The sequence below is a fragment of the Hirundo rustica genome, chromosome 1, assembly GCF_015227805.2.
Source record: "Hirundo rustica isolate bHirRus1 chromosome 1, bHirRus1.pri.v3, whole genome shotgun sequence".
NCBI classification, from domain to species: Eukaryota; Metazoa; Chordata; class Aves; order Passeriformes; family Hirundinidae; genus Hirundo; species Hirundo rustica.
Genome location: NC_053450.1, coordinates 49,634,887 through 49,651,990, shown reverse-complemented (window position 1 = coordinate 49,651,990; position 17,104 = coordinate 49,634,887). Strand labels below are relative to the sequence as shown.

Sequence of the window (17,104 nt, the reverse complement as noted above, 5' to 3'; positions counted from 1 at the left end):
ATTAGATTAACCATTTACTACATTAGTAATACACCATTAAGTTGAATAGGCTACTAAAAATTACTGTGGATAATTATGTATCAATCATCAAGTCACATCTTTGGTCGGGGGGCATCCATTCAGTTGTGTTAGTTTCTGTAACATTGGTTAAGTAGGGAGGCTAACTGTAGTATCAACAGCCTTAACAGGAATAAGGGCAATGTCAAGTACAAAAACAAAGCAGTTCATAATATCTGACTTTGTTAGTAGCCCACTTTTAAATCACCAACTTACGCCAGCTGCCTTGTCCAAAGATGAAAGTAGTTTTTCAAGTACTGCATGTGATCTGGTTGTACACCCGTAATCACAACTGTTGTGAAACTCTCTTTATCCTTTTCTTCTAATATTAGATTATGAAGAAATCTTTCATCATCACTTGTGATGTGAGTAGAATCAGATGGCTACAAAATAAGTAAAATAATAAGAGCAGGGATGTAAACTGAATTTCTGAACTCCCATCAACTTGAAAAGGATTAGAAAACATAACAGAAAAGTAATATAGAACACATGATGCTAAGTATCACAAACGATTAAAGCTTAAAGTCAAAGTTTCCAAACTAATATTAAAGTCAACAAGCTGAGAATGTGACATCACTGATCCAGTTCATTTTCAACTCACTTTCACCACAGCACTTGAAGTGTGCAGTCTAGAAATGCATTTAATCATGTTTAATGTAGCACTGTGTGCTATCCATGTTCTCATCCATCAAGTGGAAGCATTAAGTGTGCAAGACATTAAGTCCTCTTTAAGAAAACAAAGCCAAAAAAAATTATTGGCTTTTAAAGATAGGCTTGCTTTCTCTAACAGAAACTCCAGTAGAAGAAACACACTTCTATTTAAAAGAAAAAAAGATGAATCCCCCATTCCAGATGAAATGTTGAGTAGTCTAACACAAAGAGAGATTCCTGATTCCAGAAACAACTGATTGTGTTTTCCTGAATGGATGCACTTTGCTCTTTTGACAGGTTTCTAAACTGCAGAGACACAGTGGTTGATGTCATGCTTCACACTGCACCAGTAAGTAGTCCCTTACATTTGACATATCCAAAAAAAGTGCTATTTTTAAAACAAAGATTAAGATCTTTAGAGCGAATGCAATCAATTGCTACAACTGATAAGATAAGTTGTAGTAAATGCAGCTACATGCCTTATTTTGCAGGAAAGCAGGCAAACTCCACATCACTGAGGCATGAAAGGAGAGATGTCCTACCTAACCATAGTTAGGTGAAATAATTAATCAAGACTTACTTTCCCCAGGGAATCAAAAAGCTCTCCTTAACCAAGAGGATAATTTAACCAATTTTGAGACCTTTCATCAAAGAAGACAACATCTCTTTTTCTTGCACAGAGCATAGCCTCTTTTAAACATAACAGTCTTGCTGACAATGCCAACAAGGGACTATTATTTGCTAGTGATGGGATTTGATGATAATAAAGAAAAGCCAGAGCTGTTTGGTCCACATCTCCATGTGATCTGACAATCCTAGAAGCTGCACAGTCATGCTGAACAAGTGTCACTCTGTACAGCAAGGAAGAAATTAACAGAGTCAAAGCACCTCCAAAATATCACTCCCAAATTCTCTGGCTGCCTTCCCACTACAGATGACAAATTACCATGGCACCTTTCCCTACATTCCCAGCATCAATCTCCACTAGAAAATTACTATTTACTTCTTTGAAATATTAAATGGTCCAGAGACATGACTGCAGTGGAGACAGGTGTCTATTATCCATTAAGGAAAGATGACCAGCAGGGATACCATTAATGTCACTTCTCTTCAGTGTTATGGTCTTGTTCTAGAGTCTTTATTGTTTCATATTAATTACATCTTGACTTCTTTGCAAAAATAACTTTCTTCACCAACTGAATGGCTCAAAGGGTCAATTATTCTTCTTACACTACTAATGCATTTAAAACTACTTCAGTCACAGTATTCTCTTGCTGATAAATGTGCAGTGCAGACCATTTTTCAAGTCATTAACAAGACAAATTCACGCATTTTATTTCCCATCAATATAATGAACTGGCCTAGGTATTTCAGTGATTTGCAAAAAAACTAAACCTGAATTATTTCTCTGTTATCTTCCCACTTCACTTCTATTACTTGAGTTTTTCACATCATATCTTCCCTCTTGGATAGTTACAAGTTGTCTTTTAAGTCTAATAGAACTTTACTTGCATTTTTTAATTTTAAGAGTCAGTTTGATTTTAATTTTATATTATTACCACAACTTTTCAAACAGATGATTGCACCACCTTCTTGAACTCCTTAGTAGTATCTATAAATCTCATTCAGAAACTTTTCTCCAACTTATGCCTGCTACTTTATATCATCCACCCTCTCTCTTTAATCAAGCAGGGAGGGAAAGCATTTGTACCCCTTACAATAAAGCAGATTTTACCTGCTTTTATTTTCAGTTTCTATTTTTATGAGTCTACCTTCTTAACTACATTGTACATAATAGAAACAATATAACTATACAACATAATAGAAACAATGTAACTATATAATAGAAACAAAATGCTGGCAATTCATTTTTTTTTCCAACTCACTGACCCAAGACTGGCATGATAAAAGCCCTCCTGCTCCTTTCTCATCCATACAAAACACCAAGAACACTGATATAACTCACTAGGTATGTGCTCAAGGCCTGACTACATTGTCATACACACCACCCATTTTTCCTCCAATCTGCACCATTAGCTACCTACATCTTCGCCTTTCTCTCCTTGCCCAAAAAACAATTCTTTTCAGTTTTCCTCCACATCTTTTTACTTAGGCTGTTATTCTTCATGAAAAGCATCAGGACTGCTGACTTTAGTTTCCAGCTACAGAGTTAATTTATTTTACAAAATTGATGAATATTTGTAAAACCAACGGGTTTTGTTGGTCTGGCTGGACTTTTCTCCCATATGCAGGTTAGATTTACATATTTCTAAACAAGTACAATTCGGCTCCCTCATTTATTCCTTACTGCTTCAAAGAAAATTTATTTTTGCTTCATACACACAAAAAAATATTTACTGTGCTTATAAAAGTATTTTTAAATATTTTTCTTACCTTGACATGCAAAACTGTAAAGCATTTCTGTCATTTAACCTTAACTGAAAAGAGGAAAAAGCATCACACAAAAAAAAGGCTTTATGATACTGTGTCTTCAAGTTCTCAGTGACTTCCTTTTACACCCCAGGGTGCAAATGGTTCAGTAAGATGAGGATATCCCAAGATAAGTATTACAAGAATAATACCCAGTTAAATCACATTAACCTGGGAAAGGCTTTCAATTAAAAATGCAAGAAACTTAAGGTTGTTTACCTTTCTGTTTTGAATGAATCCACTATATATTGCTTCCTTGTTTTTCTCCTTCTTCTCAAAATCCTCTTTAGAAAGGACAAGTTCATGAACATCCTGAGATGCTGCAGGTTTGCTTATCATCTGATTTTATTAAAGAAACAGCATTTAAAATCAAAATACAACTTAAAATTAACATAATAAAATACTTTAATGCTGTGATTAAAAGTTAAAAAGTAACAATCTGATTGTGCACAAACATTCTAAAATAAAATTAAAGGTTGACATTGACTTACTCTGGCAGATTGTCCCACGAAGAACACTGCTTGCTTGCCTCCAACTCCAAAATATGAGATATCACTATTTAAACTACGAGGCACTGGCAAAGGGCGCACATATCCTGAATGATCACTGAGAATAAAAGCGTCTTTCATAATTTTTTTTCAACACAAAAGTAATTAAAAAACCCAAAAGTACTTCTATCTAAAGCTTCTATTAAATTCTTCCTCCTGGTATTTGGTTAAAAAAAATCCTTCACTTTGCACCTTTTAAAACTGCAACACTAAAATATATGTGCCTGAAATTTTTGAGATACTCTTTTTCAAAAGGATGATGACAGATTAAATATTTTCCTAAGTCATCTTATAAAACATTTCTGTCCCTTCTCACAAACCAAATCTTATTCAAATGAAAATGGCTTACAAAGCAAGCCTGATCTTTCTGACAGCATCCTTTCATAAAAATACTCTTAAGACAAAGTGGGAAATAATGCCAACCAACTATTAAATACAGATTTGGAGAGATGATATATGCTCTCAGTAGTGAAATTCCATGTCTTTTAAGTCACCTTGAACAGTCTTATCTAGTTAGGACAAACATTTATCTTCAAATCACAGCAGTCTCAAACGAAAATAAGGTGTAGATGGTATCCTGCCATATTTTACACCTATGTTCCCATATTGAGTGGCAGTAATCCACAGTTTAGATCTGCATTTTAGGAATACTATACATTTCTGTTACTAAACTCACCTACAGCAATTTCAAAAAGCCATGGATTTCTTTACAAATGACCCAGAATCATTTTTTACGCACTTATCTCCAGATGTTTTAAAGACATTGACTTTCTATTTGGAGATGCTTTCAATGCAAAAAACCCTTCCCCCAGCATTATTATCACTTCCCACAGCCCCATTTACTTTCTACACTACCTGCTCATATGACAAATTAGTTATGACTGAGGCTGTAATTCTTATCTTCACATTTAAAACCCTAGACTTAAGGTATTTAACACATTACTGAAGCTCCAAAACTGTACATAACTAATTCTGTGGAATTTTATACACATAATAATAATAATATAATTATTATTAATAATTATAATTAATAATAATTAATAATAATAATTAATAATAATATTAAGCCTGGCTAAATAATAATATTAAGCCTTGCTGTGCAGGTGGAACATCTTGAGAACAGATTCAAAACCGTAAAGTTAATTAATATAAGTAGCAAACCCCACCATAAAATCTCCACTTTCTTCTTTAAATGCAAAAGATTTATTTTGTGTAGCCTGCACCTAAAAACAGACATCTTCACGTATTTATAACACGTTATACAGAATTAAGATTTAAGTAAAAAAAAAAAAGAAAACTTGAACTAAAACCATGTATCTGTTTATCTCTTATTCCAGTAGCATTACAGATATTGAACACATAATTTAATGCACTACTGAAAGGTTTTCAGGTAACAGATGAACACAGTACAAAAATCCTCCCCAGGACATAGCATGCCCCTATCTGTACCCAGACAAACAAAATACATTTCAGAAAAGGTCCCAAGCACAAAAAAGTATTCAGTGTGTCACAATAATAGAAGACCAGTTTCATGTTAGGAAGCTTCTGTATTACCTACTTATAAAAAAGTATGGGACTGTTTATGTAATCATATGACACGGTTTAGCTATGGAATGCAGCTATGTCTTAAAAGCATATTTTGAGGACCTTCGCAGAGCTTGCTAACTGTTGTAGAAATATTTAGAACTTGCTAACCTTTCAAAGTCTCCTTGTCTCGTAAACTTTGATAATCTATATACAGCCCAGTTGTTAAGCTGTTTAGAAGTCATTCCGCTTCCATTATCAGTCACAGCAACAGCTGGTTTTCCTTGGGATTCATCAAACAACTGTTTGGGGAAAGACAAACAAACAGCACAAATCAACAAGGAGCAACAGGATAAAGAAAAAGGATAATGCAAACTATGTCTGAAAAAATTAAAGTATTTCTATCTTACCAATTTTATCTGTATGCTCCGAATACCAGTATTTTGAGATGTAGCGGACAGAGAATTGTCAACCAATTCAGCAAGGGCAAACGCTAAAGAAATTGAAGAAAAATAACCCTATTAGAGCTCAGAAAGCAGACACCTGCTTCTAGTATTTTCTCCCAAGCAACTAGAATAACACATTACCTAAACACAGACAAGACCTAAGTACTGTCAGAACAATCAAAATCATGTAACATCTTGTTTAAAAAATAAAACAGCTTTTGTATATGTACTTTATGATTTGTTTCATCACTCAATCTCTCACATCTCTTAATGGTAATAACACAATTGGAAAGAACAATGATGAACTAACCATCTCCTTACCAAATGACAGATTTGTCCCTTTCATGATTAGGAATTAATTTTTATGATTCATATGAGAGTCAAAAATACATAAAAAATGTACTTTGACTTGTTAAAATATTGAGGGAAGAACGAATTAACTGAAGAAACCTGAACTGAAATTCTGTGAAACATCTAAAACTACAATGTTAATTGTTTATAAAAACATAAAGAAAATTGTAAAAACGGTTGAAGGATTTCAGTGAATGGTAAATACAACCAGAGATCTCAGAACCATGGCAATACACAGCAGAAATAGTCAGGCAAACTGCACAAATTTGTTGTTTCTTAAACATTAATGCTTGGAACTCTCACCTAATTAAAGCAAAACTACCTAAGTTTACTGAAAAATTGTATTTAAGTGAAAAAAAATACAGCAAGTTTGGATTAATTCAATCTGACTGACTAGCCTCAGTTAACAGATATTTCCATTGAGCGTCTCTAAAAAGGAAATCTTATTTCCTACAATTTGCAGAGTTCTTCAGAATGCTACAGTGTAATTTACACTGGCCACACACTTCAGACATGTAAAAGAAAACCCTTGTCTATTAGCGTAACACAGCACCACTGAAGCATTTGGCATTTTTCCTCAAGCTGTTATCGAAGTATAAAAACAGTTCTGCACTTTTTTGCAACTTTCTTCACTGCAAACAGAGTAGCTGAGCATCAGCTATACAATCCACATTTACTATTCCATATCAAACAATGGTCTTTCATCAACACTTGAAACTGGTTAGGCATTGCCCTTAGAGACGTATATAAAAGAAGCATCAGCTGCATTACATCTCCCCAGGCTCAAAACTGCAATTTGCTGCCAGTGAAAACTTAGGCAAAAAATTGTTTGGTACTTCAGTCTTCTCCATGTCAGCTGCCACTAGACCCCCTCACTTTGCATTTCATTTAGTGAGGGTGCAACTTCCTTTGTCATCCTTTTCTAATCTACCTGCAGAAACCCTTACACTATTCATCCTCACATCCCTTATCAAATTTGCTCCAGCTGTGCCTTAGAGTTTCTGATCTCATTTGGACATTCGCAGGCAATATCCCTATAATATTCTCAGTATTCATGCCCCTGTTTCTACCACCTATGCAATTCCCTTCCCTTTTGTGTTTTAGTTTAAGCAGGAAGTCTTTACTCAGCCATGCTATTCTCCTGCCTTCTGTGCCCGATTTCCTCCACATAGAAGTCAATAGTTCTTGTGCACTAAAAAGGTAATTTAAATAGCTGCAAGCACTCTTCTACTCCCTTATCCCCATGGGTGTTTCCCACTGTGTCTGATCCACCACACCCTTAAAAAAAGGAAAGATCCTTTCCAAAGGTTTAGAGTCAAAGTATTTCACACATTGCCATATTTAAGCAAATTCCACCAGGGTGTGGTCACTACAGACCAGGCCCTGCTTGGCCTTTCCAGTCAGCTCCTCGGTGTTGGGAGAGCAACAGGTCCATGAATGGCTGCTGCAGGGATAAAGCAGAGATCTCCACAGAATGTTCTGTGTGGCCTTACACAGCAATTCCTGTGTACAGGGATAGATGTACCACTGACTCAACTATTACAGCACTTTGAGCACAGTACCACCAAACCCGAACAAAAACAGTGCCTTTGCTGGGGCATGGAACAAATGGTGTGCACAAAGAGGAAAGGAGAAAGACTGGTCCTTAAAAATACAGCTGCTATTTATAGACATTTCTGACTGTTTTCAAACAGGAATGGTATCGTGCTTGAGTCTTGAATTTATTTCTTTTTTTGCTTTTTTTTTCCTGTGTTAATTCTGAACCGGCTGTACCTAAGAAGTACATAGTACTTAGAAGGTAATCACCACCACAGACAGATTTTTCAGAGAAGCCATAAACAGAAAGTAATTTATTCAATAAAACAATACAAAATGCTGGTTACATATTTCACACACCATTTAGATAAAAACTAATTAAAGCAGCATCTTTTTAAAGAAATACTTGATCTTGTTGGTAAGTTAAGCCCTGTAGCACCCCCGATGGGGGGGGCACAAAAAATTCTACAGTAGCTCACACAAGAACTGTACATGAAATTCAAACACAAAGGCTACAGTTTAGCACAGGAGACAAAAACCTGAAAACACAAATGCTGACCTATCTGAATGACATGCCTAAGATTATTCAGGCTGAAGTTCTTTTACTTCTAAAATACTCAAACTTCTTGAACAAGTATTTGAGAAGGTACCTCTATAAATCTGGATTTTTAGGTGACTACTTTTAATAATTTTTAAAAGAAAAAAATTATATGAAGGACATAGTTAATTTTTCTTTTACCGTTAAGACTACTTTTTTTAGCAGCTATAACTATAAGTTGAATTGCTCATAACCACATTATAACCACATAAACATCACTTACACAAGATTACTTTTGCAGGTACTTACGCAAAGGATTTTGGCCCTCGCTGGCATAGTACTCATACATGCCGCTTTTGACAAGTGTATCGTAGTGGGGTAGAAACTCAATTCGTTCCTTGGTTGCCAAAAGCAACATTTGATCAACTGACTGAAGCAGATATAAAGTAACTCCATCCTGAACAAGCTTGCCTGCAGTGAAGATGAAATATAAAGTACACTGAATAGCACTGCATCAGGAAACTTCTGCTTCCAAAACAAGTACGGGTTTAGCCACAGGTGATCTCTGTATTTTCCTAGGTGTTGCCTGTTCAGCATTTAACAACAACATTTAAATTAATATATGTTCACATTTCCAAGCTCAATAATGCAAGTTTTCTCAGGTGACAGCTATGTACGTACCATTTTTTTCCTATCATTTACAGGATTTGTGACAGAAGATACTTAGTATAACTGTCATCAAATTAACTCAGCAAAAACATGTTTGTGGAAATAATTTTTTAACAAATTTTGACAAACTATTACAAGATTTGTACTTTCAGTTAATTATTGCATGTCAGAGCACAAACAATTATCACATGACCATTATGATCAATACAAGAAATAGCTGTAATTATTTTGCCATCTAAGATACTTACTGAAGTTATCTTCTGTAATCTCCGTCCTATTTGTGGTGGTGATAACAAAAGTTTCATTAGAAGATATGCCAAATGCCTACAAAAATTGAAGGTTATTTAGTTATGATAACAAAGTAGTCTAAAAACTCTTCAGATACATTAAAACAAAAAAAAGGCACAATCTATTTACTTTGTGACAAACTACTGATGAGAAATCACATCTCTTAGAACACAGTTGAAATCAGGATCACTTGTTTTCTCAATTTAGCAAAATCTATCTATACTAGGTTTGTTTTTTTAATCTGCATAAAATAAAAATATGCTCTAGTGAGCAACAGGAATTTTAAGGAAGAATATTCGTCCTACAGATAATCCCCTTGAGGGCAGGAGGAACAAGACTGAACAGCTCTACTTCTGACTGTGAAACCACAACAGAAACAGTTCTGACCTAGATGGTGTCCCATATTTAACTGCACTCTTGAAACACCAAACCAACCTAATATTTCTTAATGTTGTATATTAAAGTCTTTGTTCTTCAGTTATATTATACATCTAAAAAAATAATTAAGCTTCCTTTCAGAAAAACTCTTTACTGTTAAAACACTAAAGTTTATTCTTCTGAACCTAAATAATCTTTGCCACTTTAATGCCTTCTTTTGAATGTGTTTACTGTAGCTTTAGACTTTTTATCCTAGAAATGCTTCCTACATGCATTTAAATGCCTCTACTTTAGCCTGCATTTTTGCACTCTGACACCCAACACTAATTTCCTTCCCAAAATAATAAAATAAATACCTGCATTTTCTCCCACCTGCCCAGGTCTCTGAAACTCAAGCAAGTCAACCCTGTTCTCATCAAACTCCATCAGCCCACTCAGTCTTGCAGTGACAACTCTAGACAGATGCTTAATGTACTTTTAGCCAGATTCTTCCTTGAAGGAAGCTCCAGCATTCTCTGCAGCACCTTCCCCTCATCATTTCCCACATTTCTCTTTCTATCCCTATTACTCAGATGCATGAAAATATTTTTAAACACTACTTATGGGTTCATTAGGAGCCTACTTTCCATATTTCAGTTATTTTTCCCCATGACCACAATAAAGTTACAGTTATCCATCAGCAAAATGAGAAAAATTGTTGAATTTCTCACAGCACTTGGTGCAAACAAAACAAATGCAGATGACACAGAGATTGATAATCACACATAAGAACCTGGAGTAACACTTTTAAACTCTTCTACATTCAGATCACTTCAATTTTACCTCTTACCCAAATTTCCACACAGTAATCTGTGCAGGAAAAATGATAAAACTGCTCAGAGAAAGAAAAGTAAGCTTTAAAATATATGGATTTTTGAAAGCTAACATCTACTGTGTCATTTGAGGTCAGTGGTTAATATAGAGTAACTGTAGAGTTTTACATCTGAAAGCACAGATAAGCATCTTTCCCCCCAGCTATAATTACAGCTTCCTGTTTTCTCAATCTACAGAGGCTCTTCTGCTCTCAAACCCTTATGAAGAGCATGCAGCATCTACTTTAAGGCAGCAAGAAGTTAAGATCAACTAGTGCATGTACAAGACAGCAGCCTGGTAGGGGAGCAGGGGCAGCCTCATCCTTCTGGTTTTCTCCTCCATTCCATGGGTGAGCCTCTTGTGGTAGTACATATTTTTGCCTTCATTATCTTCTTCTATGGTTGGCTCCTACTTTTCTCTAGTTAGTTAAAGTTAATGGTTTCCCCCAGAGCTGTGACCTCCCTTTCCCAGTTGTCAGTCACCTCCCTAACCCTGCCCTTCTTTCCAGAACATCCTATGCCAATTTCCCGATGAACCAGCTTGTCACCTGTAAAAAGAGCATATTATATAGCTCTACGCAAGATATTTACTATATGTATCATGTTGTATTGATTGTTAATGTTGTATTAATAGTTTGATAGTATGGTAAATGTAGTTTTGTAGTTAAAATGTAGTTTTTATGTACCAACCACAGGAAAACGTAAATCTTTCAGAGAAAAAAGTATTTACTACTTCCTTATCAGAAGAGACCAACTCCTCCTGCCTTGCTCAGCCTTGCGGACGCCATAGAGATTAAAGGAAAAAAAGTGATACTAACCAGAGACAATTCTTCGTTTGAATGGAATTTATGCATCATGTATGAAATGTATGAATATTCAACAGGCTATTGCTTTTAAGGGATAATCCTTTGTTAACAGGGGTCCTTCTCCGGAGCTTTTTTGCTCAGGGAGGCACCCAGACATCTGTAACTTTGTTTTTTATTGTCTCATATTGTCCTAACTCTAATTGTTCAATTTTTTTTTTACTCTAAATCTATTTTTATAACCATCTTATTTACTATTAAACTTTCAAAATTTTAAAAACAAGTGATTGGCATTTTTCACACCACCCCATCTATTTGGTTGTCAGTCAATGTTTACTCCCTCCCCCTGTTCTAGAAAATTCCATGTTATTTGGTGCTCCCATTGGTCTGTGCAGACTGTACCCTCCCCCTGTATTCTCCCACTGGTCTCAGCTTTGTAATCCTCTCCTCAAGCTCCTCCTTGGTTTATCCTTGATTGGTTGCTGTATTTTACGCTCCCCTTGTACCACCCCCATTTAAAAGTCTGGGCAAAATCATTGTACTTAGTCTTTGGTCCCTATCCCCCTTGAGGAATAAACCTCCTCAAGACACACACTGAAGACTTCTCTTTCCTCTTTACCCTGGTCCTCAGCACCTGACACACCTATACTGTGGGGAACTGGTACAGGCCTCTCTGATCCACTACCCGGGTCCCTCAGTGGTCTGGGGATGGAAGCTCACGGCGTAAGCCAGGGCTTGGAGCCAGCCAGGGATTTTCCCCGGGCTGTGTCAAGCCTCAACTAAACCAACCCCAAGCATAGCCTAGCAGGCTATGCTTTAATTTCCTGGGTGAACCCAACATTTCTGTGTCCACTAGCAGCAGGTCCTTTCCACTTCACAAGCTACTAGGTAGGTATACGAATCAAGTTTGGCAGTCTGAACTGCAGATAACTGTTTTTTCTTGTCCATGCCGTGGTTTAACAGGCCATATCCTTTGTAAACTTTGGGGAATACTCAGTTTGAATGCTTCACTTCTATATGTCTTGTTTTTCTTCTTCCCTCCCTCTGTCCTACATTCTTGGTTATTCTAGTCCCTGTGTCTTCCCATTATGCCAGCTAGCAGTGATGGGGCAGTACCAGTATGTGGATGTGATTTCCTGAACGAGAAAGCTGCTGGTCATCTGGTCATTGCTGAATCAAAGTGAACTTGCTGGGCAATTTACTTGTAGAGTTGGTGATTTTCATTCAGTTCTGGCAGACAAGGTTTGGTCAAATGTTTCATTTTTCAGTAAGATTTGCAAATGTAAGCGATATGGTATCTTTTGTTGGTAAGATCTTCAGGTTTCACTGCTATGTCTTTTTCAGCCTAGCATGGTGCCCTTTTCCAAGTAAGTACTGAAGATGCACACAACGCAATTTGATTAGATTCATGAGACAAACCAGAAGCACATTTGTATGGTAAATGTGAGGTTTTCTATGATGTTACAATGCATTAAGTTGGTTTATATTGTGTTTCATTTTTATACTGGGGTGTGCAATGGTTTTCTATTGTATCCCCTGTCCCCCTTGGAAACTGTAACCCGTGGTTCGTCCCTGCTCAGCCTCGCCCATCCCCCACACTGGAATGTAACCCAACTCTGTTCCATTCCCACCTTATCCCTGATCCGGCAGTGGCTTGTCCCTGCCTCTAGGCCCGTCCTCCCTGGGAAAAAGCCCCCGGATGGCTGGGGGGCTCTCTCTCTCTGCACCGGATGGGGGCAGAGCTCCGTACTGAGCTCAGGCCGGTGGGGGCAGGACCCCAGAATAAAGCTGTGATTTCCCCCCAGACAGAGAGCAGACTCAGTGCCTTTTGCCATCAACAGTCATCTGGGTCTCTCTAAAGAACATCCACAGCTGGCGCCCAAAACTGAGGCTCGAAACCACACGGGGCTCCCAGAAAGCTGGAAGAACCACACGTGGAGCACGTGGCCAAGGAACCTCACGTAGGCACGTGAGTCCCGAAATGGAGCCTGCCCATGCAGAGACAGACCTGTCAGGCTTGGCGTTCGCTGTGGAGTCTCCGAAGTACAGGACTCCACAGCCCGGGGCTGTAGCTTTTTTCTTTGGACGTAAAAATCCCATCAGAGTGCTGCGAAGAAGCCCCCCGAACGGCAAGCTGCTCCCAGAGAAGGTGACCACATGTTCGTGGAAAGCCGACCCTGGGAACTGAAACTGGAAGCTCTTTTTGCACCTAAAGGGTCAGTCTCAGGCAAAAGGAGCGACTGGGAAAGAAAGGAAAGATTCATCTGAATGCTGGATTTTTGGTGAGTACCAATTTGGGATATAAGGAAAAATCTTATTCAGAGGTGTTGTTCCTCAGAGAAAAGGGTTTTTTCATTTGGGGGAAGGTTTTTGCTTTCAGAGTAAACCTTCAGGGTGCTTTTAATGGCACATTCAATTTTGGCTGCCCAGCCCAGGGGGTGGAAAAAGGTAACAGTTTCACCTCCTTTTTTTTTTTTTTTTTTTCTCTCCAGTGAAGTTTTTTTTTTTTTCTTTCAGTTTCTCAGTCACAGTTAAAGAGGACATAGAAACTTATAATCTGAGCCAAAAATGGGTGCTAGGCTATCTGTGTCTCAAAAAAAGAGTCTATTATCAAAATTTAAGTGCCTGGGATGATGGGGGGACCCATTGTTCAAAGAAACAGTTGAAAAAATGAATTTGGTGGTTGTTTTCTCAGTTTCCACATGTATCATTAGAGCAAATAAGCTTCCTGGAATTTTGGGAGGCTGTTGCAAATAAAATAGCTGAATCTGGCTCCCCTAATAATAAAGAAAATGCAAATTTTGCTTTTTATAGCTTAAAAATTAAGTTCGCATTGCAAAAGCAAAATGAAAAGGAAAAAAAGCCAGTTCTTTGTGGATTTTCCCCAGTTTGTACCTTTGCAGACAGTTTAGGTGCTCAAAACACCCATCTTAGTGATCCCCAGGCTGGTCTCAGTTCTGTGGGGGGATCACAAGATAGAGGAGACTCCTTTGTTCCCCAAAATGGCCAAAGCCATGTGCTCTTGAGCCACGAGGAGCCTCTCTCTTTGTCTGTCCCTCCTTCCCACAATCCCTTTTGCAATCCCTTCCTCTCCCCAGACCCCCCCTTCCCTTCAGTGCCACGCCCAGCACTGCCCTCTCCTCTGACTCTGCCCCCTACCCTCAAAACTCCACTCTCTGACTCCTCCCCATGTGACTCAAGCCTCCAGCCCCTCCCTGCCCCTGGTTCCCCCAGTTTCACTGCCCACAATCCCAGTTCCCATGCCCCGGAGGGAGGTGGGGGGGAGCCGGGAACCCAGAAGCAGGAAGCGATCCCAGCTTTTCTGCCACCCTTTTCACATATCAACAGTCAAAAAGGGGAGGGGGGGGTGTTGTTCATGGTTATTGGGACCCCTTCCCCCAACAAGCGATTCAGGATTTATGCAAAGCTCAGATCAATTTTGGATACGAAAGTGAATACTTCTGCAACATTTTAAAAGCAAATTTAGCAGGGAATCCTATAGTTCTCTTTAACTTCCAAAGAGATTTACTTCCAGAGCTTTGGCAAAATCCTGAAACGCCTGTTGGTAATAATAATTTCCCAATTCAATTAGAACATCTATGTGGTGATAGTGAATGTGTCTCAGCCCTCAAGCAGGCTCAGGAAATTCCTTTGCTTCCATCAGAACCTTTTGTAGCATTTGTAGAGCGATTAACCAGGGCTATCAAAGTTACAGGTTAAGGAAGAAGGAGCCCAGGAACAGGTCCTGGGGGAAATAGCTCTGGCTGATGCAAACAAACAGTGCAAGGCAGCTATCCTCAGCCTGTCCATGGAACTGGCTCCAACTTTAGATGACATACTCCAGGTGTGTGCCAGGAAGGTTCCCTTCATAACAGCTCACCAAAGCCACAGTTCCAGAGTCAAGGCTCCACAAAAAGCTGCTGCTGTAGACATCGTACCTCCTGTGCCACCACCCAAGAGAAGAACAATGTGTCTCCTGTGCAATCAGGCTGGCCATTGGGTATCTCAATGCCCTTTGAAGAAACAATTTCTGGACTTTTGGGACGATGGGGGTAGGGGGTCTCAGGCGGCCCCAAAAAAAACCTTTCAAAAAATGAAAAGGTGAGCGCCGGCTTGCCCAGTGTGCTGACATAAATGGGGCAAGTCCAAGGAGGGGGGAGAAAAAACTGGAAAATGCAAATGTTGAATTAACTAATCCTGCTTTAACCAGTTCTGTTTTTCAGCAAAAGTCACCAGAGGTGATGATAAAAAATCCAGCAACCCAGGAAACAAAAAGTCCTCATGATCTGGTCACCTGGGGTCGTGGGTATGCCTGCGTGTCCACTCCCCCATGTCTCAAGTAGGTGCCAGCCAAGTGGGTGAAACCTTTCATCCCTGAAAGTGCAAAGCCACCTTCAGAGGCCCCACAAGTGGCCAGTGCTGCCTGGAGAAGGAGAAAGTGCCGAACCCTCTCATAATCATCCCTTAACAGTGTTTTTCTGGACAATTTGTTTGCACTAGATGTCATTTTTTTCTTCTTCAGCTTCAAAGGTACTCAAGGTCCGAACCCTGAACATCTCCCACGGACTGAGCCCTCCTCCTTGTCAATATAATAAGAAAGAGGGAGATGTTACAGTGTATTAATTTGGTTTATATTGTGTTTCATTTTTATATTGGGCTTTGCAATGGTCTTCTATTGTATCCCCTGTCTTCCTTGGAAACTGTATCCCGTGGTTCGTCCCTGCTCGGCCTCACCCATCCCCCACACTGGAATGTAACCCAACTCTGTTCCACTCCCACTTTATCCCTGATGGGGTAGTGGCTTGTCCCTGCCTCTAACCCCTTCCCCCCGGGGAAAAAGCCCCAGGACAGCCGGGAGCTCGCTTTCTCTGGCACTGGACAGGGATGGTACTGTACTGAGCTCAGGCCAGTGGGGGCAGGACCTTAGAATAAAGCCATGATCCCCACCTGGACAGAGAGCAGACTCTGTGCCTTTTGCCATCGACGGTCATCTGAGTCTCTCTAAAGAACAACCACACCATGATAATCCAGACACACAACCATAATGAAGCTTGTCATGTCATCAGAAATCTTCAAGGGTACAATCTATGCTCAGAAATGCCTCCACATTCACAGTGAACGCATGTCTGGAGGTCATTGTGTTCAAACAACTAAGTAGAAAGCTTTTATCTTTTTGTATACAAAAGAAGAGATGTGGGGGGAAAAACAGGACAAGCTTCAAAAACAAACCCACAAGCTAGAAAAGGCAAACGTGAAAAGGCAAGTACCCCTAAACTGTTGGTTACACATTATTACTATATGTAAATACAAGAGTTAAAATGGTACGAAGATGAACAGTTATGTGCACAGAGAAGAGAAAAATGACACCTAAAGCCTGAAAAGTATAGATTATGTCAACAAACCAAAATTTTAATATTCTGGAAAAACAACCATAACTGTTGACTGAAAACCAAATTAGTTGCTAAACCACACTTGGAAGTGTGCTGAGTGTATACGGCTGGACTTTGATGTTGGAGAGCTATAGGGGCAACCAGTGTGAGAAGAGGCAACCAGTGTGAGAAGAGGCAATCAGTTGCTGTGAGACAGCCACAGCCAGTTCCAGATAGCTCTCAAATCCATGGAAACAACTCACTCCTCACCCAAATTTCCACCAGAAGGGCACATGGTGCCTCTGCTCAAACTTATCAGGGAAGAAATAGAAGAGACAAATGAGAAGCAACAGAGGAGATGCATCAGGAGACATTGCCAGGGACAGACACATCGAAAGGACATTCTCCACACCAGAGCCAGGATGGTCCCAAAGGTGCTGAGGCCCATGGAGGACCCGTGTCAGGGCACAGAATTTCCCCTCTCTGTCCTCCTACTCCCATGGAACTGTGACCTATGGCAAATCCATCACAGCAGGAACAAAACCAGTAAGAGCAGCAGAATAAAGCCCTGTACATGCCCTGATATCTCACACCACCTGTTGCCTAACTAAAGGAATTGGGATTGACCGTGCAATGTGCTCTGGGAGAACAAGGAGAGATTAGAC

General features: G+C 39.1%; 1 protein-coding gene across 2 annotated transcripts in view; it reads right to left on the bottom strand.

Moving 5' to 3' along the window:
• The window catches only part of SMCHD1 (structural maintenance of chromosomes flexible hinge domain containing 1), a 77,352-nt gene that overhangs the window by 47,080 nt on the left and 13,168 nt on the right, over positions 1-17,104 (bottom strand). For both annotated transcript variants that reach the window (XM_040059952.1, XM_040059945.1), the window contains exons 2-8: positions 8,999-9,074; positions 8,391-8,552; positions 5,621-5,703; positions 5,382-5,512; positions 3,630-3,744; positions 3,358-3,477; positions 274-440 (exon numbers count right to left, since the gene is read on the bottom strand). In XM_040059952.1, the coding sequence (XP_039915886.1) occupies positions 274-440; positions 3,358-3,477; positions 3,630-3,744; positions 5,382-5,512; positions 5,621-5,703; positions 8,391-8,499 (725 nt within the window). In that variant the 5' untranslated portion in view covers positions 8,500-8,552; positions 8,999-9,074. The remainder of the gene's footprint in view (positions 1-273; positions 441-3,357; positions 3,478-3,629; positions 3,745-5,381; positions 5,513-5,620; positions 5,704-8,390; positions 8,553-8,998; positions 9,075-17,104) is intronic.